This window comes from Trachemys scripta, chromosome 4 (assembly GCF_013100865.1).
Source record: "Trachemys scripta elegans isolate TJP31775 chromosome 4, CAS_Tse_1.0, whole genome shotgun sequence".
NCBI classification, from domain to species: Eukaryota; Metazoa; Chordata; order Testudines; family Emydidae; genus Trachemys; species Trachemys scripta.
In genome coordinates, this window is record NC_048301.1 from 80,591,650 (window position 1) to 80,616,922 (window position 25,273).

At 39.1% G+C, this 25,273-nt stretch overlaps 1 protein-coding gene across 1 annotated transcript in view; it reads right to left on the bottom strand.

The window, feature by feature from the left end:
• Positions 1–414: 414 nt before the first annotated feature.
• Positions 415–25,273, bottom strand: part of CAT (catalase) — a 37,060-nt gene continuing 12,201 nt past the window's right edge. Inside the window, exons 5-13 of the mRNA XM_034769697.1 lie at positions 21,475–21,579; positions 20,112–20,237; positions 17,937–18,128; positions 15,997–16,149; positions 13,354–13,492; positions 5,473–5,606; positions 3,131–3,238; positions 1,697–1,783; positions 415–1,217 (exon numbers count right to left, since the gene is read on the bottom strand). Of these exons, the coding sequence (XP_034625588.1) occupies positions 1,152–1,217; positions 1,697–1,783; positions 3,131–3,238; positions 5,473–5,606; positions 13,354–13,492; positions 15,997–16,149; positions 17,937–18,128; positions 20,112–20,237; positions 21,475–21,579 (1,110 nt within the window). The 3' untranslated portion in view covers positions 415–1,151. The remainder of the gene's footprint in view (positions 1,218–1,696; positions 1,784–3,130; positions 3,239–5,472; positions 5,607–13,353; positions 13,493–15,996; positions 16,150–17,936; positions 18,129–20,111; positions 20,238–21,474; positions 21,580–25,273) is intronic.

Genomic DNA, 25,273 nt, shown 5'->3' on the forward strand with positions numbered 1-25,273 from the left:
TAATAATGGATTAAGTCTTTTCTTTTGATATATTATTGCAATATAAATGTTAAATAATATAACCTAGAACCGGAGACTCCACTTCTCCCTCATTCCCTTAAAAACAGATCGAGTATGAAATTATAAATTTAATCTCAAGAGCGAACTTGAACAAGTGGTTCCGGTGAAACTTTATTACATTATCCTTATCTTAATACTTTTGGAAAATCATCAATTTATGTAAAACAGTGAGCTGTATGAATTCAACCAGTGACAGTCAGAGAAAGGTGCAAGCAGAATACTGTGTCTATTAAAGAAAGATTGAGCATTTCTTCCAGCTCCTGTTTTCATCAATGGCAAAACTTCTATTGAGCTAAATAAGAGAAGGATTTCAACTACTGATAGCCTTAAAAAAAAGAAAGAAAGAAAGCCACATTTGATTAACTGCAAGCAATTTTATTGTAAAATCTAAACTGTAAATGATTAGAAACAAAAATTACTATTTTCCATCAATACCTCCCTTGCATAAAATATACCCAACCCGATATTTTTATAAGTAAGCAAAACCAACTTTAGCCTTCAGTTGTTATTCCACCTGGATATGAATTAACTACTTTCAGATAACTCTAGTTTCCTGCAGTAAAATGTAAGAAAGAAAGTTACTGTATGTATATGGGTTCCTTTACTTTTAAACTATAATGCTCACATTACACATACTGGGTAATTTATTTTTGACAACATCAAGTGAAGTTCTATCAACTTGAACACCCTATTAGTTCACCTATATTGATAATCACAGTATTTATACAAGTTGTTTTCAGTAGTTTAGCCAGAAGTTAGGGTCCTTACCTCAAAAACCAATTGAAATAATCTTTTCATTTAAATATTGAGTTTAATTTCCAAAACTAAACAAAAATAACTTTTAGCCTTAAAAAGAGATCTGCATAAAATCATTACCAGCCTAGAGCACTACTGTTAGAAAGTACTAAATTATTAGTCAATCACTTTCGATTGCAGAAATAGAAATAGACACTTTATTATTGCATCAAGCCTGAAAGGCATTTATAGCTTGTGCGGACATCTGCTACATTTGTTAATGTCTTTGACAGCTTATTCTCCAGTTAGGGGGATGTAAAATCCATGGACGGACCAACTGTATGTAGCATACAGTTTTACAGGTTAGATCGTTCCTTTGCAGACATGCGACGTGTAGATTGTGTATACGTTCTAATCACATCCTAAAAGCAACATGAAATTAATTAGGCTACGAAAAAAACATTTAGGGCAAATTCTATTAAAAGAAGTTTCTTAAATTTGAATGCAGTCAAATCAACATTTTAAAGAAATTAACCAGTGCACATTTAGTAAACAGCACAAGTGAAACATTTTGTTTCGTAATTACCATTTTATCCCTTTTCCTTTATGCAATTTTAGCAGGTAAGGTTATCATGTGCTAAGCTAACTAGAGTATCAAGTACATGCATGAACACCTTCTGAAACATAAAACCACTAAATTCAGTCCTTGTAATGCACCAACTAATTTGGACCAATTAGCATTGCAATTATCTCATTATAGGACTATCAAAACACTGAATTATCTCCAAGTTTAAAAAAGAAACCTCTATTATATTCCATCAAGGTAGAGATTTATGAAACAAGCTAAGGTATTCAGTCAATCAAAGCCTTGTTAACTAGAAAGAAACCATCCCTAACATACCTGTTTGCCAGCTTCAGCATTGTATTTGTCCAGCAGAGCTTGAATACGGGCACCATACTCAGGATGAACATCAGTGAAATTTTTCACCTGAAATAGTAAGGGAAGTCAGGGCATGGACAGACAATTTCATTTCTCAGTTTCACATTCATGCTTGGTTCTTGTCAATTCCTAAGCCTGCAATCAATATGCAATATCTAATAAGAATTATCAACAATTCCCCAAATCAAGCACCAGTTCATATCAATAGACCAGGTAGCAAGGAGTGAATCATAGGTATTAAGTCACCTAGGACAACATCCTGATTTGTTTAATTTGCAGTAAGCATTGCACAGGTGTTTTCCATTGGGGATGATGAAGCCATTCTTCTTCCTAGCACCATTAATGATATTCTCCTGGATATTTCAGCAAAGTTAAATTTTGGGGAACTTTTCATCCTCCAAATAAAACCTTTATGGCCTTGATCAAATGAGGGTGGTTGGTTTTTGTTTTGAGTAAGATATCCATATTTTAAACACCCAGTGCAAAGCACTTATGCAGTCCGTTAGCCCACCCCACAATACAAGAAGCACAAATCACTATACTTCCAGATTTGTGTGTTCAAAGTATCAGCTCATCATGCTGCCAGCTTTAGCATTCTCCTTGTTAATTATGTACAAAATTTGGTCATTCTTCGCATAAAATAAAGAACAGATCAACCTTATTCTCCAAAAATACAATTTCTGACCACCTCTTTTCATCTCCAAACTGTTATATTTGCAAAATTTGTTGATCAACTGCAATACTGTAACACACCAGCAGAAGCTAGACTTAAGCTAACACAGTAAGATGCTACAGTAAAAGTTGTATCATCTGGCACTTTACTAACCAGAAAGCTCTAAAACCAGCATTTCTGGTATCCATTAAAAGTCTGGTTGGCATGGGGCCAGCACGCTCCCTACCTGGCTCTGTGAAGCTCCCTCAAAGCGGCGACATGTCCCTGCTGCTCGTAGGCAGAGGAATAGCCACTGGGGCCCCGTGTGCTGCCCACGCCCTGAGCGCTGCCTCCACAGCTCCCATCAGCTGGGAACTGCGGACAATGGGAGCTGCGGGGGCAGCGCCTGCAGGCAGAGGCAGTGCGCACAGCCGCCTGGCCGCTCCTCTGCCTAGGAGCAGAAGGATATGTTGCAGTTGTGGGGAACTTCCCCAGGTGAGCGCCGCCCAGATCCAGCATGCCGAAACCCCTCCCATGTCCCTACCTCAAGTCCCCTCCCGCAACAAAACTCCCTCCCAGAGCCTGCACCCCGCACCTCTTCCCGTGCCCCAATCCTAAGCCCCCTCCGGCACCCAAACTCCCTCCCTCCATAGATAAGTATAACTCTTAGTTAACCGGAATTTTTGACGAATTGGCACCCATTATTCCCCCAACATGACAGATAAAGCTTTTACTATACTTACAGCTTTCTTCTGGATGAAATGTTGAGCGTCTTTAAGATGGCTAGCAATGTTCTCACACAGTCTTTGGCGTTCATCTTCTTTCAGCACTTTGGTATAGAACACTCTCACCTTAGGATCAAATTCTGTAGTTTAGTTTATTTAAGGCAAGGCCAGTTTTTAAATTGACTATCAAAAGCTATCATTAATAATAGTTAAACAGGTAAAGCTCTGGTCTTTAAACTATTACAAGAAAGCATGAAATACTGGTTGGTATTTTCCCAGCACATTCAAACTGCTTCCCGCCATGATGTACAACTCTTAAGTTTTTAGACGAGGGAAGGAATAAGAAAGAGGCAAAGAGAATGACATGCTGCTGATGAAAGTAGCACTTCCAAATCAACATTAGAGTAAAGATGCAGCCATTCTACTTCCTAGAACCATTAACACTCTTCTGCTGGACAGTTTAGCAAAATTAAATTTTGAAATTTTACATCTGCTTTACAAGACAAGTCAATATTTACAAATCAATTTTTAACTACTCTTCTAGTTTCTAAAATTAATATTGGACTATTTCAGGAAGTAACTGTTACAACTGTATCTTTCAATTACATATTTCTCCTTTATGACACTATCTGTAAAAAGAAAAAAAAAATATACGAATGAGACTTGCAAATGTACTGGCAACAGTGTTTCTAGTGGTATGTCACAAATTCTGTGTTCACTGCTGTTTGTCTAATTACTTTAATTATCTTATATAGCAATGTAATCCAGTTCTGCTGGAACTGATTAACACGATGTGATACAAATGTTATAGTTTAGATATCTGCAGCAACTAATTACATCAAGCTTGGAAAAAAATCAGGGCTAAATTTTGCATCTGGGTATTAGTGTTCAGGTTGGCCCCAAAAATTTACTATTTGCATTACGTAGTGTAAATAAACATTTTATAAAGATTCACTGAAATGACAGTATTCTAAGGAAAATGTGGTACTTAAGAGTTCGGGTGGTGTTACCAAGATACCTAGAGAAAAGTGATGAAATATGGAGAAATATGTTCCTGGTAAAATATTGGACTTCATATTCTCTTGGTATCACACTGCAATAAAACAGGTAATCTCACTTTTGCAGGTGCAATTTTGCATGCTTCAGTCTCAAAGGCATGTACATGAAAATTTGAACATGTCATGTCTGGTGAGTTGAATAAAGTGCTGTGGAAGAAGAATTTGAGAGAAACCACAGCCTGTTCACTGGGCAGTCAACCTCAAAGCAGTCCTTGAAATTAGGGCTGTCAAACTATCAAAAAATTAATCTCGATTAATTGCGAGATTTAAAAAATTTATCTCAATTAGTTGCAGTTTTAATTGCACTGTTAAACAATAATAGAATACCAATTGAAATTATAAATTTATAGAGGTTTCTATATTTTCAAATATACTGATTTCAATTACAAAGTGTACAATACTCACTTTATATTTTTTATTACAAGTATTTGTACTGTAAAAAAAAAGTATTTTTCAATTCACCTTATACAAGTACTGTAATGTGATCTCTTTATCGTGAAAGTACAACTTACAAATGTAGATTTTTTCTTTTGTTACACAACTGCACTCAAAAACAATGTAAAACTTTAGAGCCTACAAGTCCACTCAGTCCCACTTTTTATTCAGCCAATCGCTAAAACAAACAAGTTTGTTTACATATACGGAATTATAATGCTGCCCGCTTCTTATTTACAATGTCCCCTTTGTAGCTAGCATTGCAAGGTATTTACGTGCTAGATATGCTAAATATTCATGGTTCGGCCACCATTCCAGAGGACATGCTTCCATGCTGATGACACTCATTAAAAAAAGAATGCGTTAATTAAATTTGTGACTGAATTCCATAGGGGAGAACTGTATGTCTCCTGCTCTGTGTGTTACCCGCATTCTGACATATATTTGTAAGTTGCACTTTCACAATAGAGATCACACTATAGTACTTGTATGAGGTGAATTGAAAAATACAAATTAAAAAATAATAATATAAAGTGAGCACTGTACACTTCGTATTCTGTGTTGTAATTGAAATCCATATATTTGAAAATGTAGAAAAACATCCAAAAATATTTATAAATTTCAATTGGTATTCTATTATTAACAGTGTGATTAATCACAATTAATTTTTTTTTTGTAGTTAATGGCGTGAGTTAACTGCAATTAATTTGCAGCCCTACTTGAAATGAATTGGCAAAGATCTTTCAAGGCCTCCTCAGAACTGTACTTGTAAGTTTAGGCTAGATGCTTCAAGGGAAAACCCACATCCAGATGATACAATCAAGTTCCAGGACAGACAATATAATAAGTCCTTTTCACATAGTTTACCTGAGACACATTATCCTCATTTGCACTATTGAAGCGCTGCACATCACAACATGTGACAGACATGTGGCTCTCCTTCAAATTGGGCTGATCTTCAGGACCAGTAAAACTGTTTGGATAATAATTTGGGGCACCACCTTTAAAATCAAAATATCAGTCCTTTTAGTTTAGATTAGGAGTCAGTGAAATTATAAAGCACACTTGAAGGAATATATTTAAACTGATTTAGATAACCCTTTTACCCTGTTATCATGGCTATATTTCCTTCGCTTTCTTTGTAAAACAACTGCCAACACTTTGCCTCACACTCTTCAAAAGATATAGCTCAGCAGTTACAATATCCTGCAGCCTCAAACGCATATCTGATATAGCTGGTTGAAACTTGGAATTTTGAACATTTGTTTTTGTTCTAAATTGGAACAAAAGCAAAATTTCCTGTGAAATGGAAATTCTGAAAAAAATAAAATAGAGTATTTCAAATGTCAATCACATTAAGCACTATTGGTACAGGTGTCATGAAATAATGCACCTAAAAATATAAAAAAAGTTAGTTTTGAAACAATATTTCCATTTTTCTGAAGTGACTTTCGCAAACAAAAACGTTTCCAAATATTTTGGAAAATTTGTTTTTGTGGGAAATTTCTTAAAAAAAAAAAAAAAAAAAAAAACAACCCACAACCCCACAGTTTTATCCAAATGATGTTTTTTGAAAGGAAACTGTCAACAAAATTTTCCAACCACCTCCAATATCTGAATTTGAATCTACCTATTTCTCATTTCTTGAGTTTTCTTAAAAATTTCTGGCATTAAAAATTAAGGCAGGATCTAAACCCCACTCCCTGTGTGGAGGGAACCTGTTCTGTGCAAAAAGGAGGCTTGGTCACCTGCACATACAGTCTCCCATCCCATCTTTTTAATGGCTCAATTATGCAAGATGCTGAATGCTCTGACCACAGTCGCAAAACACTTGAACACATGCTTAGCTTTCAGCCTATGGAGTAGTCCCATTTACTTTATATACCACTGACTTCAATGGGACCACTCACATACCTAACAGTTAATCATGTGTTTGACTGCTTTGCTGGATCAGAGGCCAGAATGGTCAGCACCTTGTAGGATCAAGGCCTGTGGGAGATAAAAAGGGTATTTTAAATTGTTGAGCACCAACTAACTTTATCCCAAAAAATACTTAAATATCTTAAATTTACAGTCTAGCAAAACAAGAAATGGCAGGCCATATCTTAATTCTCTCTCAATGCCAATTCAGGGATGCTGCTCCCACAATTTTAGTCAAATGGGGTTCATCATTCGTAGGGAACACCACAATTAAAGAAACAAAAAATGATTAATAATGACTACCAACAAAAGCGCTGGTATGGACAGTGCAGTCGATGGGAGACGCTCTCCCACTGACATAGCTTCCATCGCTCACTGGGGGTCATTTAATTTATGCCAACGGGAGAGCTCTCTCCCGTTAGCATAGAGCGGCTACACAGGAGACCTTACAGCGGTGCAGCTGCAGTGGTACAGCTCTGCTGCAGTAAGGGCCGTAGTGCAGACATAGCCTTATTGTCTCATGGATAACCATGAGCAAAGGAATTTTGTTTAAGGGTTGATGAATCCTGTTTGGTTTATCACGGACAACCTAAATAGTTTATAAATGGGCAGAGTTAAGTAATCTTAACTAAGGTCCTATGAAATCCAAGTATTTGACTTGGTTAATTAAAAGAAGCCAGTCAAAGTAGAGTCTTCTTGCAGGAAAATGAATGAAAACTAAGAATCTTACATTCAAATTAAATCCCATTATTTCTTGCAGTTTACCAAGATTGGCTCATCTTTCCTTTCTAGCAATATATAGTCTAAATATTCTGGCATTTAACAGGAGAAGCTGTTAATACCTTAAGTTACAATACCATTTCACTATTCCATTAAAATTATTACAGGAAAATTTTAAAGCAAATCCTTTGGCACTGCTTTTGTTAACTCCATCTCACCAATGATGCTGAAGTCTAGGTGATATGTGGCAGAAGCAGTGCTGCATTGGGAGGCTGTTTCTCCTTGATGCTATGTTGTGGCTTCTTTGCCTTCTCAGCTATCTTGTTGCTGCTGCTGTTTGCTTGTAAAGTGGTGAACTGTGCTGAACTGAGTGCTGCTTTTACTCCCTCAGTTCAGAGAGGTTTATTTATACCTCTCTTCTCTTTCCATTATCTTTCTGTAGAGGGAAGAAACCGCTCTTTCAGGGGCTTGGTTGCTTCAGATATCAGTCTATCATAGTTCAGTGCCTTAACACCTTTGTCTGATCTTAGTGTATATCTTCAGCTTATGAATATGCCGTATGCTACTGAACATGCAGCAGGATTGTAATTCTTCAACTTTATGGTTATTTTGCATTCGTCTTCGTGGTGGTAAATTAGCAGAACATCTTTAAGGATAGAATTTTAACTTTTTATTCAGTACATTTTTTGAGACCAATCCTCTGAACTCCACTAGGGCTTACAAGAAATTGAAATTCCCTTTCAAATGAGTCCAAACACTATTTCCTCTGAGCTCTGAAAGTAATTTTTGTAAAATTAAATAGTTCTTAAGAGTAGGGATGTAAAATGTTAACAGTTAAGCATTAGTCTTACCGGTTAACCCGCCTTAACTGTTTACTCCCGCACCAGCCGGATCAGCCCCAGCCGCAAGCCAGCCAGCCCTTTAATCAGTTAGCAGTTTAAACTAAACAAAATATTTTTTTAATAAACGGTTAACTTTTGAAATGGTATTTACATCCCTACTTAAGAGTGTCTTTGAACTTAAATGGTCATCACAGATGGTATTGTCTTTTTTTCTTACCATTCTTGCAGAGAAGGTTCTTGTCTTTGAGTTTGGTAACTAGTTGCTTAAGCAATGCCAGATATTAATTGGAGAATTCGTTATCAATATTTTATATTAAAATGGCTTCTTAGTAACCAGTTATAGCATCAAATTATCTTGTTATATTTGTACATAAAATATCTCACTATTCACTCAACCATGAAATCAGGCAGTTGTTATATGATGGCTTGCATTTAGATGCAAAACTGCAAATATCTCAAAAACAATTTTATGCCATTTTAAGAATTTGAGAAGCAAAGGTTTTCTTTCACCTTAAACATGGAAAGGATGGAAGTACTGTATTTTCTGGCGTATAAGACTACTTTTTAACCCAGGAAAATCTTCTCAAAAGTCGGGGGTCGTCTTATACGCCGGGTGTCGTCTTATAGGGCGGGTGCTGAAACTTCCGAGCCGGACTGGAGAATCTGCGGTCGCCGCATATGGTGTGGGGAGCTCAAAAACGGCCGCGGCCGCATCCCTGCCCAATGACGAGGTGAGGGGGCGCCTCACCGGGAAGGTGTAAGTGAAGGGCGGAGCAAGCTGCAGGCGTCCGGGACGCCCGGGGTATGGAAAAAAGAGAGAGTGCGGCGCTGTGCCCAGAAAAACACGCCTCTTTCACCCGTCTGGCCCGCCCTTGTATCCTATTACCGTACCTCCTTCTCTGCCTCTCAGATCTCGCTCCTGAGGACTGCAGTGAAGCGGCGCAGTCACGCATGTGCGAGATCTGAGAGGCAGAGAAGGAGGTAATAGGATACAAGGGCGGGCCAGACGGGTGAAAGAGGCGTGTTTGCGCTATCGCTCTGATAGTCTTGGAGACAGGGAGGGCTGGGCAGGCAGGGAGAGCTGACCAATCCAAGCAGGCTTTGTATACAACAACCAGCCAATCGCCGGTAAGGTACATCGCTTGCCGTGATTGGCTGGTTGTTGTATACTGGGTACCACATACAGTACAGCACCAGTATCTGTACCTGTTCATACAGTATAGCACCAGTACATACAGTACAGTATACAAATGTCCAACAGTCAAAACCCCATCATGGCTCCACCAGCAAGAAGAAAGAAATATGAAGCCAGTTTTAAACTTAAAGTTGTAAACTTTGCCATGGAACATAATAACTGCGCTGCTGCAAGACAATATGGAGTAAAAGAAAAGATGGTTCGGGACTGGAAAGCAAATGAAAAAGCATTAAAGAGTATGCCAAGGGGTAAGTGTGCATTAAGAAGAGGCACTCCACATTGGCCAGAACTCGAAAAACATGTAGCAGACATGGTGAATGAGCATCGCCAAAATGGTTATGTAGTGACACGAAATAAAATACATTTGTTTGCACTTCAGTGGGCCAAATCTAACCCAGATCACAGCAACAGATTTAAGGCCACTGTATCCTGGTGTACTAGATTCATGGGAAGGCATAATATGGTACTGAGGCAAAAGATGAAAATTGCCCCAAAATTACCTGCAGATCTTGATAGCAAAGTAAATAGTTTCCATCGATACATAATACAACAGCACACTAAACATGGCTATGCGTTAAGTAGTATTGGAAATATGGATGAAACTCCAATGAATTTTGATATGGTTGGAAATAAAACTGTCCATCAAAAAGGTGAAAAAACAATTTTAATTAAAACAACAGGACATGAGAAGTCCAGTTTTACAGTGGTACTAGGATGCACAGCTGATGGCGCCAAACTGAGACCAATGATTATTTTTAAAAGAAAAACAATGCCGAAATTCAAGTTCCCTGTTGGTTGTTTTGTACATGTGAATGAAAAAGGCTGGATGGATGAAGAAGGGGTAAAGCTATGGCTTGATAATGTATGGAGCAGGCGACCAGGTGGACTTATTCAAAAATGTAGTCTACTGGTGTGGGATATGTTCAGGGCTCATTTAACTCCCAGCACCAAGCAAATGCTTGCAAGACTAAACACAGATGCGGCAGTTATTCCTGCAGGATTGACATCGTTGGTACAGCCACTGGATGTGTGCCTAAACAAGCCATTTAAAGATCGCATTCAAGAACAGTGGAATGAATGGATGGTTAGCGGCGAAAAGTCATTCACAAAAGGAGGAAACATGCGTGCTCCACAGTTGGATGTTTTGTGCAAGTTTGTCATAAAAGCCTGGAATGATATTGATGCAGAAACAGTAATCAAGTCTTTCAAGAAGTGTGGCATATCAAATTCATTAGATGGTATGGAGGACGACTACTTGTGGCAAGATGAAGAGGAAGCCGAAGCTGAGACCACACCATCTGATACGGAATTCGATCCATACGATGACTGCCTTACAAATGTATCACAAGATGTCATTGATGTACTTATGATATCAGATGACGAACAGGAGGATTTTGAAGGCTTTTAAAGGGAAACTGTCACGCCAACAAAACCTGTAAAAATACCGTAGCTTGCAGTTATGATGGGCGTTGCTAACTCGCCAGGGACTTGCCCGGCACTTGCTCTCTCTCTCTTGTTTGTTATCTTCCTCCTATCATCATCAGTTCCAGTTTGGTTGACAGCTTAGAAAACAAACAGCATGGCAGCTCCCATGGGTTTATTGTCTTATCCTTCCTTTCAGCTTTAGAGTGAATTAGGAAAAGTTTAATCCACTTGCATTGTTTTATGTTTACATGTTTGATGACAAACAGCCTTATGTTTATAAGTGACAGTTTTCCTGCTAAGTACCTGCATGTCATAAGCATTTGAATTAAAATTACCATATTGAAATCAAATCTGATGTTTTTTTAATTTTTTTTTGGTGTGCGTTGGAAGAGGGGTAGTCTTATACGGCGAGTATATCCCAAACTCTATATTTTAACTGGAAAAGTTGGGGGTCGTCTTATACGCCCAGTCGTCTTATACGCCGGAAAATACGGTAACTAATATCTTCTGTAAAATATTTCCCAATCATAAATATTCTCCTTCAAATTTAAAGCATGAAAACTTCAGTGTTTACATAGGAACTCAACTTCAAGAAGGATATTTCTAGAATTCTGTGTGTGGGTTTAAACTAAGGTTTTTCTTTGCAAAGAGGAGGAATAAGAGACCCACTTTTCCCCCTTGGTTTATAGTTCTGGTAACACATCCTAAGTATTACTACTTTTTGGAATTTTCTGAATTAGAACATCCTCACATTCTTTTACACAATTAGTACTCTTTTTCAAACAAACATCTTATAACAGCTGTTGTCTTGAGATAAAGATCATATCTATAACAAACTGGTATCTTATACATGAGCGATGTGTCCTACTCTTTGATAAGGCGTATTTGTTGGTTTGTTTGCCTTTTTGACCGCATGGTTCCTAGATTTACAGCCAGCCATTTGTAGTACATTTACAACTTCCTATCAAATATTCTTACAAGGCAAAAATCACTAACACTGATGTACATCTTTCAAAAAATAGAATATTAACGCAAAAAAAGGTATAAATTTGCATTCCAGCATCTGTGTAAACACAACTGGAAGTTTTAGGGATGTGTCCCTCTGACACACAGGGGCCTTTCACATTGATAGAAAAGAATTTTTTTAGCTTGAACATTTCATATACAGTAACTCCTCACTTAAAGTCGTCCCGGTTAATGTTGTTTTGTTGTTATGTTGCTGATCAATTAGGGAACATGCTCATTTAAAGTTGTGCAATGCTCCCTTCTAACGTTGTTTGGCAGCGGCCTGTTTTGTCTACTGCTTGCAGGAAGAGCAGCCTGTTGCAGCTAGCTGGTGGGGGCTTGGAACCAGGGTGGACTGGCAGTCCCCTCCCCCCCCCCATCAGCTCCCCACTCCCCTAAGTTCCCTGTGCAGCAGCTGCCTGCAGTTCAGCTGTCCCTCCCCCCACTGCCATGTGCTGCTCCTGCCCTCTGCCTTGGAGCTGCTCCCCAAGACTCCTGCTTGCTGTGCGGGGGGAAGGGGAGAAAGAGGGGGGCTAATGCCAGGGTGTCCCCCTTCCCCTTGCTCCTGCACTCTGCTTACCCCATCTTCCATAGAGCAGGGGGGGGACACCAGGGCTCAGGACGGAAGGAGTTTGCAGCAGCTGCAGTCTCAGCAAGCTGATCTAATTAATAAGGCAGTGTTCTTAAAGGGGAAATGTGCATCTCTCTCACACACGGTGGGTGTGTCTGTCTGCGATGTCTCCCCTCCCTCCATTCCTGCTGCCTTGTAGAGAGAGTTAACCCTTGAGGGCTCAGCCAATTGCTAATTCATCATTTAGCAGTAAGGGAAATATCCCACCCTCTGATTCCTCCACCTCAACCAAGCTTCACAATCATCATCATCACTGTGTACCAGTATTAAATTGTTTGTTTAAAACTTATAGAGTGTGTGTGTGTGTGTGTGTGAATATAGAGACTTGTCTGGTGAAAAAAATTTACCTGGAACCCCCTCATTTACATTAATTTTTATGAGGAAATTGGATTCACTTAACACCGTTTTGCTTAAAGTCACATTTTTCAGGAACATAACTACAACGTTAAGTGAGGAGTTATTGTAATTAAATAAGCAACTAAATATAAGCATGTAAGCTATTATATTCTCCAAGTATTATATGTACGAAAACAATTATAAGCATCTCTTTGGAATTCAATAAAGGTGCAAGTAACAAGAATAAATTATAACCATTTTTGTATCAATACTGAGGTCTCTATACCTACATCTCTGTGCATAAGTGATAAGAACTGATCAATGTCATGCACTTAAATATTATGGATCCATGACTCTGAAAATTTAGTAAAGTCCTTATTAAGGAGCAGCTTCTGCATACCTCTACCACACTTTAATTAGAAAAAAGGTAAAGCTCGTTATTTAGGAAACAGTCTAAATGGAGCAGAATATGGTCAGTCTGTTTACTGCTAGAAAGACACTGAAAAGAGTATTTTAGCATTTCACTGCTCAGAGCAGTTTGTTTTCAACCACTCCTGCTAAGTGATGGGCTGATTTTGTTCTGAAATTAACTATCTTCAAGATTAAACAAATCATTTTTAGTGCCTATATACATAATGCAAATATATTACATTCTAAAGTATTTTTCAGGATACCTTGGTTGTCAGACAAACACATAGGTCCATCTCTCTGATAGTTGGCCACACGAGTCCTGTAGGGACAATTCACAGGTATTTGTAGGTAGTTGGGTCCTAAACGGTGTCGGTGAGTATCGGGATATGAAAAAAGACGACCCTAAAATCACAATGACATATTGTATATTCAACTTTTTTTATTTTTAGTCAGAGTTTAAAGGCCAGAAGGGACCACTAGATGATCTAGTCTGAACTCCTGTATATCACAGGCCACCACGCAGCACCCTCATGCTAAACCCAACAACCTAAATTAGACCAAAGTATTACAGATCACAGGAGACTAGACTATTGTGTGTCACGGGCAGAGAATAGGAGGACTGAGGTGTACCAATGCCTGAAGTCCCCATAATGGCAGGAAAATTAAGTGACTAGCATCCCACCCCGCAGAAGATAATCAAAACCTCCCACTGTCACTGCCAACCTGACTTGGGGGAAAAAGATTCCTTCCCAGCCCCACATATGGCAATCAGTTTGACCCTGGGCATATTTTTCATGACTACCTTTTGAAACTAACCACTGAAATATGCAGTTGTATGATGAAATGCACATTTTGCAACATGGAAAATCATTTTATCTATATGAGGATTCAGGATTATGAAAAGTCAAAATGACAAGCTGTCCCGAACTTTCAAGGATTCTTTCTGAAATTCTGTTTCTGTGTCTCCTAACTCCCATCCCCCTTATTTTTCTTTCATATTTCCATGACAATATTGTAGTGACAGTATTTTTTAAAAGAGGCTTTGGAGTAGGTAATGTGGCATAAGCATAAGTGATGCCTTACGTAATACTAGAAACAAATTGTTTACTACTTTAGGGAAACACATTAAAATCCCCACTGTAAACCAAACCATGAAGGGGCTGACAGAAGGAGTGATCAAAAGAATGTCTAATCTGAAGATGAGAAGACTTGATATTAGCTCCACAACAATCATGTGCACTATTTACTATGGACTGCACCTAGCTCAAAAACTTACTAGTCAGTTAAAGCCTTTAATCTCTTATTGTTTAACTAATCACTTCAATTTTGTAAAAAGAACAGGAGTACTTGTGGCACCTTAGAGACTAATAAATTTATTTGAGCATAAGCTTTCGTGGGCTACAACCCATTTCATTGGATGCATAGAATGGAACATATAGTAAGGAGATACATATACACACATACAGAGAACATGAAAAGGTGGGAGTTGTCCTACCAACTCTAAGAGGCTAATTAATTAAGAGAAAAAACTTTTGTAGTGATAATCAAGATAGCCCATTACAGACAGTTTGACAAGAGGTGTGAGAATACTTAACGTGGGGAAATAGAGTCAATGTGTGTAATGGCTCAGTCATTCCCAGTCTCTATTCAAGCCTAACTTGATGGTGTCTAATTTGCATATTAATTCAATTTTAGCAGTTTCTCGTTGGAGTCTGTTTTTGAAGCTTTTCTGTTGCAAAATTGCCACCTTTAAGTCTGTTTAAGTCAATTTTGTAATTGATTAAACTAGTTTCCTTCCATTAAATCATGGAAACAGGTGAGTCTTAGAATCCCTGTAGTTCTAGGAGTAAGTGTGTCTATTGAATGAAGTATCTGCAGAAAGTAGAAGCCTCCTAGAATTATGGTTTGGGAGAAAAAAGTTGACTTGCAAACCAGGTGAGAGAAGTGTACAAAAAACCTGTGCTCAGAAATCAGAGACCTTTTAAATTATTCATAAATTAATTATAAATATTTATAAGTGAAAAAAGCATAAAAAGCATAAATATATGCACACACACATTAACAGAAGTACTATCAGCAGTTACTTAAAATGGACTTCCATTAATTCTAAAAATTTGGGGGCTTGTTTTTGAGAAATGGCCTCTGATTTTGTGACTGGTAATAAATGCAGGTGTATTTTACACCACTTGAAATGCAGTTGTACACCACTGATATCAATGTAAGTGGCTGCAGACTGTAGCCATTCTAAGCTACACACTAATACAGTAATTAAATTATTTATTTCCAAATGCTTGAGACATATTGACTTGGTTGTTCAACATTTAATTATAAAGCCTGACTAAAGAGAGAGAAGAAGGAGTTAAGAAGTGAATAAGACGATTAAAGGAAAACGAAAAGCTCAGCATGACTGTGTAGAAATTAGGTTATCAAAGCTGATATGGAATTCACCAGTCCAAATGAAGAGCTCAGTACAGGGTAAAATCATAAACATGGGATAATCAAAAGATGCTATATCGCCTATCAAGATGTTTTATTACAGTATCACCCTCACTAATATGTAAGCTTTAGGCATAAACACTAAAAAGTTAGGCTGACCCAACTACATTGCTCAGGGGTGTGAAAAATCCACATCTCTAAGTGATGTTGTTAAACCAACCTAATCCCTGGTTTAGACAGCACTAGGTCAATGGAAGAATTTTCCCTGGACCTAGCTACCACCTCTCGCGGGGGTGGGTTAAATACAGTGACAGAAGAACCCCTTTGGTCGCTGTAATGAATATCTACACTGAAGTGCTGCAGCTGTGCCACTGCAGTGGTTTAAAGCGTAGACATAGCCTTACAAAGAGGAAATGCCATGTAGGATATTTACTCTGTGTCAGAGTAATATACCGAGCTGCTCTGTTTACCTGTAACATTTTATCAGGGCTAGGTTCAATGCCTGGTGGCATGTTGCTTGGATCAAAGGCTATTTGTTCTACCTCTGCAAAATAATTGACAGGGTTCCTGTTCAAGACAAGTTTTCCCACAGGAATTAGAGGATAGCATTTGTGAGGCCAAACCTAGAAAACATAATACATACACTGATTACTACATGTTATAAAACACAGCAAGAAAACAGATTCAACTACCTAATGCAGTCATTGTGGCTAGGATTTAATCTTGGTAATGAATGATACTTTGCCCGGGGGAGGGGACTGGGGGGGAAGGGTGTATACACTTTAAGAAATAGTAGTACTTTCCAATATAAGCTTTTGCTTTCAGCAGCTTATAAATTTGCCAAATAGTAACAATTCAGGTGGAAATTTTCCATGCTGTTCCAGGCTGATTTATTAAAAACAAACTATTTTTGCTCAAATTCGATAGATAGATATAATTAAACAACTTTCAAGAGGAACGTTAGATAAAAGCATGCAGGGCTTGCCAGTGTTAACATTTTCCCCTACAGTTCTTTTTTAAGCACTCTAGCATTGCCATGCTTTGAAGCAAGAACTTGATGATTCGGAGAGGATTAGACCTGATATCAGAGAGGTACATTTTACTGTTCCCCAGGAAAATCCACCCAAATTTAGCTAAGTTATGAGGCTCTGAAAAAAACCCTGCCATCTGAACATGCTCAGAAGAGTTTGTCAGAAGCTTGCTGATACAATCATAGAGCATGGTCCATCTATAAGAAGCATGCTCCCAGACCCCTACACAGCTTCCTATGTGGTAGGTACAGAGCTTATGCTTGAGTTGGGCCCCAGAAACAGCAGTCATCCCATCCTTTTGTCCTCAGGGAAGTTGTGCTGAGCAAGGAAGAGACCATAAGTTCCAGTCTCAACTCCTCTTCCACTGACTGGTGTTAATGCTTCATTCTGCAAAGTCATCATTATTGATGAAGGCTTCCTGCCACTATTTTACATGATAGGGTAACTGAGAGGCTGTTCAAGGTAGTTTCTATCAGAGCTGGGGAAAGAACTCAGGTTTCTAACATTGCATAGCCAAGCCTGATCCAAACAGCAATACAGCCTTTCAAAAAGAACCTTCCCAATCTATCTACTAGATCACAGCCCTCCAGAGCCCAAGATCAGAAACCAAGATTCCGAACTCCAAATATCTATTACCTACCTAGTTGCATAATCCACTGGCAAACTGTGTCATATCACCCTATGCTGTTTAATAGTCTTTTCCTGCTACCAGTTACTCCTTCATCTCCAATGGTAATAGAGGTCTCTGGTATGGATCTAGAAATCCTGGGCTCAAATCCTGCTCATTATCCCCCCTCCCCCCGCTTTTTTTTTTTTTTTCCTTGGAGTGGGGGTGGAAGAAGGGACAGGAATAGTTCCACAGGATGGAATTTTTCTCTTTATGAAAAAAAACTGGAAACAAACACCTAGGAAATTACATGTTAAGGTTGCAAAGTCAAGCACTCAAATGTTAGACAATTCCAGAATTAAGGTTGCCATGCGGCCCTGTTTTGGCCCCATCGTGTGTATGCATTATGATATGCTCTTTATTCACATCATCACATTATTTGACTTTAAGATTCCATCCTCATTCACAGCACATAATGAATAGTGAATGAAGAGGGAGGTAGTTTAAAAAAAAAAAAAAAAAAAAAAAGGATTTTTTTGTGTGTTTAATGCATTAGACTGGGACCCAGGAGAGGAAGGTCTATTGTTGGCTCTGCCACGCACTTATGATGTGATGTTAGGACATAATGCATATGTGAAAAGGGAGAATTAAGTTTGCACAAACAACTTAATACTGGCATTTCCTATCTGACTGCTTGACTTTGTAACTTTAATATTATTTTTTGTATACACGCGCATACACACACACACACACACACACCATAGTTAGTTACCTTAGTTAGATCAAAAGGATTAAATGGGAACTTCTCTGCTTCTTCAAATGTCATAACCTGAATGTAGAAAGCCCAGGATGGGCAGTTTCCATTGGCAATTGCATTGTAAAGGTCACGCAATCCATAGTCAGGATCAGTGGAAGCCAATTTTCCTGCTTCTTCGACAGAAAGGTTTTTGATGCCCTGATCAGTCTAACAGTAATTAAATGAAGAAGTGACACATTACCATTTGTAATTAAACAAAACTGGCTATGAAATACCACAGGAATAAAAAGAGCAAACTGAAGAACTATTAGACTGTTTGCATATTCCACTTTACATCTGAATTTCAGCAGGTAAATTAAATGCCACTCCACAGTACAATCTGAACATTGTCCTCTTTATTAATTTGAGCCCAGCAAGATAACAGAATATTTTTAAAATAATAAAATTAGGTAACTGCTTAATGTACTCTTTGTTTGGTACTAGAGGTCAGATTCTGAATTCCCCTTTATGTCACTCAAGAGGCACAGAAGAGGCATGAATGGAACAAAAACATCCCCTAGGGTATATCCTCTGAAAAAGAGGGCTTCCTACCCAGCTAGAGCTGTTCTACACAAATCCACCCTCCCCTGTAAAGGGTGTTTTGGGGGTGAACAGAGGGCAAGAGGGAAGCAGTCTCTGGTGTTGAAAGACTGATTCAAAGTATGTTGTTGAGAATGGTGCTTTTTATTTCTGGAATATTTTTCAGTGCTTAGAAACTGCATTCTCATTTCGTTGCATTTTGGAGTGAAGAATAAAGGCTCAGAGTTGCCTCAACAAAGCTAGGAAGGGCTCAAGGATTCAAAGGCCTACACTAGCAGTAGAAAAAGCAAGTTCTCAGGGAACCTCTTCTGGTTTTATACTAGGAATCAATGCATCAGCAATAGTTTCTGGAGCCTTAATTAGCGTAAGATCCTAAGGACATTTCAGCACCATCTTGGACGGGCTAGGCCCTAAAGCTCCCTTCTAGCCTGGGGACAGGGATCTGAGGGCTTTGGTTCCAAAGAGCTACCAAAACCAGAGCCCTTGAACTTGAGGTCTTCAGCTTGACTCCAACTGGAGCTACAACTACATTAGACTTAGTCTTATCTTTGGCAAGTGATGGTAAGAATTCAGATTGGTTCAGGGGAATCCTGAGGTGGAAACTTTAGGTGCTAACAACAGCCAGTCCAGACCTTGCATGTAACCCAGACCATGGATCTCAGACGGTTCTGTAGATTTTGCCTGCTGAAATGTCAGCATTAGGAAGACCTGGAGCCTTGCTTGACTGTTTTCAGGGACTTCAGATGTGAAAGCCCAACACGCTTAACACCCATAAGGAGATGTGATTCCCCTAAGCAAAAAGGGAACTAGAAGTAAGCACTGGACTCCAGAAAAATCCTGAATAAGGAGTGCATCTACTGAATCCCTCTCTGGACTATACCCTAGGCTGTAGAAACCAAGGAACCAAGTGCATCACATGCACAAAATAGACTAAGATGCCATAAAAGTTTCTGAAATACACACAACCTCCCCCCCCCCCAAATCCTTACTGTACTAAAAATTATTCTTAGTACTTAAATAAATGTATACAAAGAACTTTAAGGAAAATAAAGTGTGATAGGGTTGGGCAGGGGCATAGGTAGGATTCCTACATCTGCACTGAATGGCAGCAAGAAAGATGTTCAGGATTGTTCCTCCCTTATAAAACCTCAGACCCAAAACCTACGGTGTCACGAGAGAGCTGCAGCAGACACAACCAGCATGGTTTTCCAGAAGGTTCTGGAAGCTCACTGTGTAAACACCCTGAATACCGTAACTGGTAACATTCCAAGGCCTTTGAAGAAGAATCTCTGCTAATCACATATGGAAAGCAGAGACAACCTGGCCCTTTATATATGTTTAATGATGGATTGAAAAAGATTCTTGTAATAACAGCCAGTAAAGCATATGGAAAAACCTTTTATAGAGCTCTTAAATTCGACATTACTCTAATGGCTGTAAAGAGCTTTCCTGAATGAGACCTGCAAGATTATATAATATTGCCAGGACTTGCATAAACATTTGCAGAACCAACTATTGCAAAACATTTTGCCCTATCATACTTCCAATTTATAATGGTGGATTAGTATTTAGCACAAAGTATTTCCAAGTAGGTAAACTTAAAACCAATACCTTAGCATGAAACTTGCAGTAAACAGCTTTGCCATGAGCATTAATCAGTTTAAAGGTATGGGATCCATATCCATTCATATGACGGTGTCCATCTGGAATACCACGATCACTGAACAAGAAAGATACCTGAATAAAAGGCATAGTCAATTCTAATAATTAGTAAACTGATCCAATATAAAGTCATTAATCCATAAACAGCACACAGGCTCCTCTAATCAAAGGTATAAATGGAAATGGTCTTATACTGCAGACTATAATGACTGTTCATGTGCCAAGACCTGTTTAACTAATTTCTTGTTTGAAAACTTCTGAAACATAATCACAACAGCTCTAATAACTGGATCACTGAAGATGCTGAACATGCAATAAAGTTAACTCTATATGAAATATTTAACAAGGAAGTGAAAGATGGGCACCAACCTAATGTATGATTACAATGATTTTTTTCAAGAGGAATAAGTTAGCTACTGTAGTTTTAGAGCTAACTGTGTCAACTTTTCCAGCAAGCACCATATTTTGAACTTAAAAAAATAAAAATAAAAAAAAAGTTAAAATCCTGAACAAACCAGTTTTAGCAAAACCCTTCAAGGCAGAGTAAATTCCATGCATAGCATTCAATAGCCACAGAAAATGCTGTTTGTTCTTGAATTTGGGATTGCACAAAACCCTTTAATATCAAGCACTTTTTCAAAATGACTGAGCTTTTCAAACTTTTAGAAATGTTTACTTTTACACTAACATTCCAAATGTATACCACACTCTTTATATACTGTTTTCTGACCATCACTGTTTCAGAAGAATTAAAGTTTATGATGTGTGCTGGTATCAACCCCTAAACATTTAGGTAGAGGAAAAAATTACAGCTTTATACAGATTTAAAAGTATATCAGCATTATCTTCTCAGAAATATTTTTAATTTTTTAATGTTAATTTTCTTATACTTGGTTGACTAAATAGCAAGTTTCAGAATGGTTCAGCTGCTTTAATTCAATATTAACATACTGATGGTCTTAAATTCTTTACTTGTGTTGGTCCGAGTAAAATACAGCCAAGAAAAACAGGGACACTAGATAATAATTTTCATCGTTAGCTAACTTTACAGAAAACTTTAAAAAGACCCAAAACCTAGTAGTTACAGTTTAACAGGTGGCTAAAAGTATATAATTTGAGTTTCACTGTATTTCAGTTAACTGTTAATAATTTAAGATTATTATATAGCCTTATTGGTCCAAAATGATATTACAAATTTCCAGACCGTCCAAGAAACTGAAATGTTAAAAAAAACAGAACAAAACATGACTTAATATACGAGTTCCCTGTTCATGGAAGAATAAGTTGAGTTCAAAACACAATAAGCTCCCACCTGGTGCAGAGATTCAGGGCGAAGGCTCCAGAAGTCCCATACCATATCTGGATCCTTCAGATGAGTCTGAGGGTTCCTCTTTTGGCTATGTATAAAGGATGGAAACTAATTTCAAACAAAAACAAAATTGAGATGAATTTACTGGAATTAAAAGTTTGAAGATATTGCAAGAACTGACAAAGTTCTCTACTATTATGCTCAGGGTCCCTTTACATACAACTAGCATTTCAGGAAAACAGATCACATAGTATCTTGATATATAGAACTGATTTCAGCCACAATAAATGGTACATGGCTCTTGACTTAAAGTACATTTTAAGCTACTGTGGGGCAAGTATGAAATCATCAGCATTTCAAGATGGTGTTAGGAGTGACAGGTCAGAGTTAGAGGTGGGAGAAGCTGTAACAAAAGGAAAACAGAGCATTGAGGAGTTTTCAGCTTTGTCCAGATACTACCAACAAAACGATTATGTTAATTTCACCCTCAAGCCTGAACTGGTGAAATATTTATATAAACAAGAATCAGCAGCATAATGAGCCAGCTGGTCAAGGAGTCTGGAAGTTCTAGGGTCCTTAGCCTGGAAAACTCTGTACTGTGGGGCTGCCCTAGAGCTGCAATCCCTGGGAGCCGATCCCAGGACTACCTGGCTCTCAGCTCTGCAGCAGGGAACCTGGAAGCCCTGACAGCCCCAGTTCAAGTTCCAGGTGCCCTCCTGAGGAAACCCCAGCTAGAGCTAGGGCTTCCAGGGTTTTCATCATCACAGCTCCATGGCAGGGAGCCTGGAAACCCTGGGGCAGTCCAGAGGGTTGAACTGCTCTGGAGCCATGGACCTTGGAAGCTCAGTTTCTCAAGCAGCTTGGCAGGAAAGCTGGCAGGGAACCAGGCAGGTTTCCAACAGACATTTAGAGTTTGATTGCAGGCTAAAACAGATGCCAGTTAAAGCCATCATTTTACTGTGCCTTTGAGTTCATCTGTGTTGTCACGAGGGAGCTTGGCAAGGAAGCATGTCACCCTGCCTGTCCCATGTCAGAAAGTCATACTTAGCCAGCAGGGCCGGACATAAGCCACTCGCAGCTATAGCAATGCTGATGAGTAGGATTTCCACCCAGACAGGTTTAAGCATTTGAAGTCTTTGTTCTTCAGCATACTCTTGTTTGACTTTGACTTTTCAATTATAGTTGAAATAACTAAAGGAGCCTGTGTTCTGGTGTAGAAGTACTCACACCCCACAGAGGGTACCTGGTACCTCTTCTCAACACGTTTTGCTGGTGGTGCTATAACGGCCGGCATCTGCCACAGAGATTTCACTAGGTCTAGTAATCTCTCATTAATGGGGAGAATGATTCTGCAAGGACCAGAAGCTGACAGGATGTTGAATAGCTTGTGGGGCTTTTCTGAGATGACTGAAGTCTCGCTCTCTAGAGTCTCAGCAATCCACATAAGAAGCTTTTGGACAACTGTGAAGTCTTCCAGTACCAGTGCCAAGCATATCACTTCATCTGGCAATGATGTGGAAATATCCCTAGGAGGCAAGACAGGGTGTTGATTTTGTGCCCCTGGATGCCATTCTTCTTGATATTTCAATGTTGGCAATCCAACCACGGAAGCTGCTGGAGCAAATTTCTCAGTGCCTGTGAAGGTAGACCCAGGACCCAAATAGGCCCATGGTGGCATCCCATATGGGTACAGGTGACTGGACCAATTCCAATCTTGGGTGCTGCTGGTGGTTGGAGTCTGTAGAAGTCCATAGATCTCTTGGTGATGACACGCCTGCAGACTTCAAAAGAGATGGTTCCCTGTATGATGACCGGGAAAAGTATGCCCCAGAGATGGTAAGGAGTAAGTAGACCTCGGGGAGTGGCACTAATGAATAAGGTGCTTTTGGTACCTGTGGCAGTGGATATCTTGGCACCGGCATGGACCTGGTTCAACCCAAGCCTCCTCCCCCAAGGCTGGGGTCAATGCCACTGGGAGCACCTTTGTCACGGAGGTCAATGCTGGTAATCTGCTGCTGTCAAGGCTGTATCCCCAACTTTGAACTTTAGGGTACAAACGTAGGAGCCTGCATGAAAACTTCTAAGCTTAACTACCAGCTTAGCCCTGGTCCGCTGCCACCATTTCCAATGGATTCCCCCCCTGGGAAGCCTTGAAAAACCTTCACCAATTCCCTGGTGAATACAGATCCAACCCCCTTGGATCTTAAACAAGGAAAAATCAATCAGGTTCTTAAAAAGAAGGCTTTTAATTAAAGAAAAAGGTAAAAATCATCTCTGTAAATCAGTATGGAAATTAACCTTACAGGGTAATCAAACTTAAAGAGCTCAGAGGACTCCCCTCTAGTCTTAGGTTCAAAGTACAGCAAACAAAGATAAACACTCTAGTAAAAGGTACATTTACAAGTTGAGAAAACAAAGGAAAACTAACACGCCTTGCCTGGCTATTTATTTACAAGTTTGAAATAGGAGATACTTGTTTAGAAAGATGTGGAGAACCTGGATTGATGTCTGGTCCCTCTCAGTCCCGAGAACGAACACCCACACAAACAAAGAACACAAACAAAAGCCTTCCCCCCCCCCCCCCAAGATTTGAAAGTATCTTGTCCCCATATTGGTCCTTTAGGTCAGATGCCAGCCAGGTTACCTGAGCTTCTTAACCCTTTACAGGGAAAAGGATTTTGGAGTCTCTGACCAGGAGGGATTTTATAGTACTGTACACAGGAGAGCTGTTACCCTTCCCTTTATAGTTATGACAGCTGCATTGCAGTCTTCTCCCAAGCCCTGGATGCTGTGGGTTTCGAGAACTTATCAAGAAATATTTTGCTTTACCAGTCCTTGCTGGAGGACACTGACTTTCTTCAGTTGCTCCAACCACCAAGGCAGGGGACACCTTTCAGTGCACAACTTCTATGCCTGACGTGTAGGTGTTTGCTTTGGTCCTGGTGCCAATGATGTCAACCAGGTCTCTCTTCGGTGCTGATTTCTCCATAGTATTCTTAAGAGTCACTTGTCTGTTCAATGGGATGCTAGATGATGCAGGATTGTCTTTTAAGGAGGATTTTGGAGCTCCTTTCCTCTGGATCTGATGAGACCTTCATGGACTGCTCTAGAAGGTGGTGATACAGCTTCACAACTTAAAAGTCCTTGAGGAGCAGGATAAGTATACCAAGCATCTTCTCAGAATGAGATTTTCCTAGATGGAAGAGGCACCTATTGTGCCTGTCCTTAAAGATAATTATCCCATCGCAGTATAGACAGGACTTGAAGCCTGCAGGTTTTCGGGTCTGCCATTACAGAAATACTGTATAGGGTGGGAGCACAGAGAGGGGTGTCTGACCAAACAAGTCAAAACAGAAGATCATCCATAATTACGAAGATTTTTCAAAATATTAAGGAGTTTAGCCTGAGCAAAGAATGAGGGTCATCAGGTCTTTTTATGCCTTTATATGGGCACATACATGTCCCCTAGTCTCACATGCATGAGGTGCATGCAACCCTATATTGGGATGCACACTGGCACATACAAAAAAGCACTTAAGACAGAAAGGGACAAAACTTAATTTAGAACCATAGAATTTGGTCTAGTATAAGCAAGACTTCCGTTGAACTCAATGGGAGTTTTGCACAATTAAAGACTGCCAAATTTGGCCCTGATCGAGTGAACTATAGTGATATATTAGGCAACTATTTCCAAATCTTAACTGAATTTGAAAGAGCTAATCCTGTCCTCTCATTCAAAATAGGCCTGCATTTTATGATACTCCAATTTTAATGTCAATGTAACTATTTTACATATTTAAAA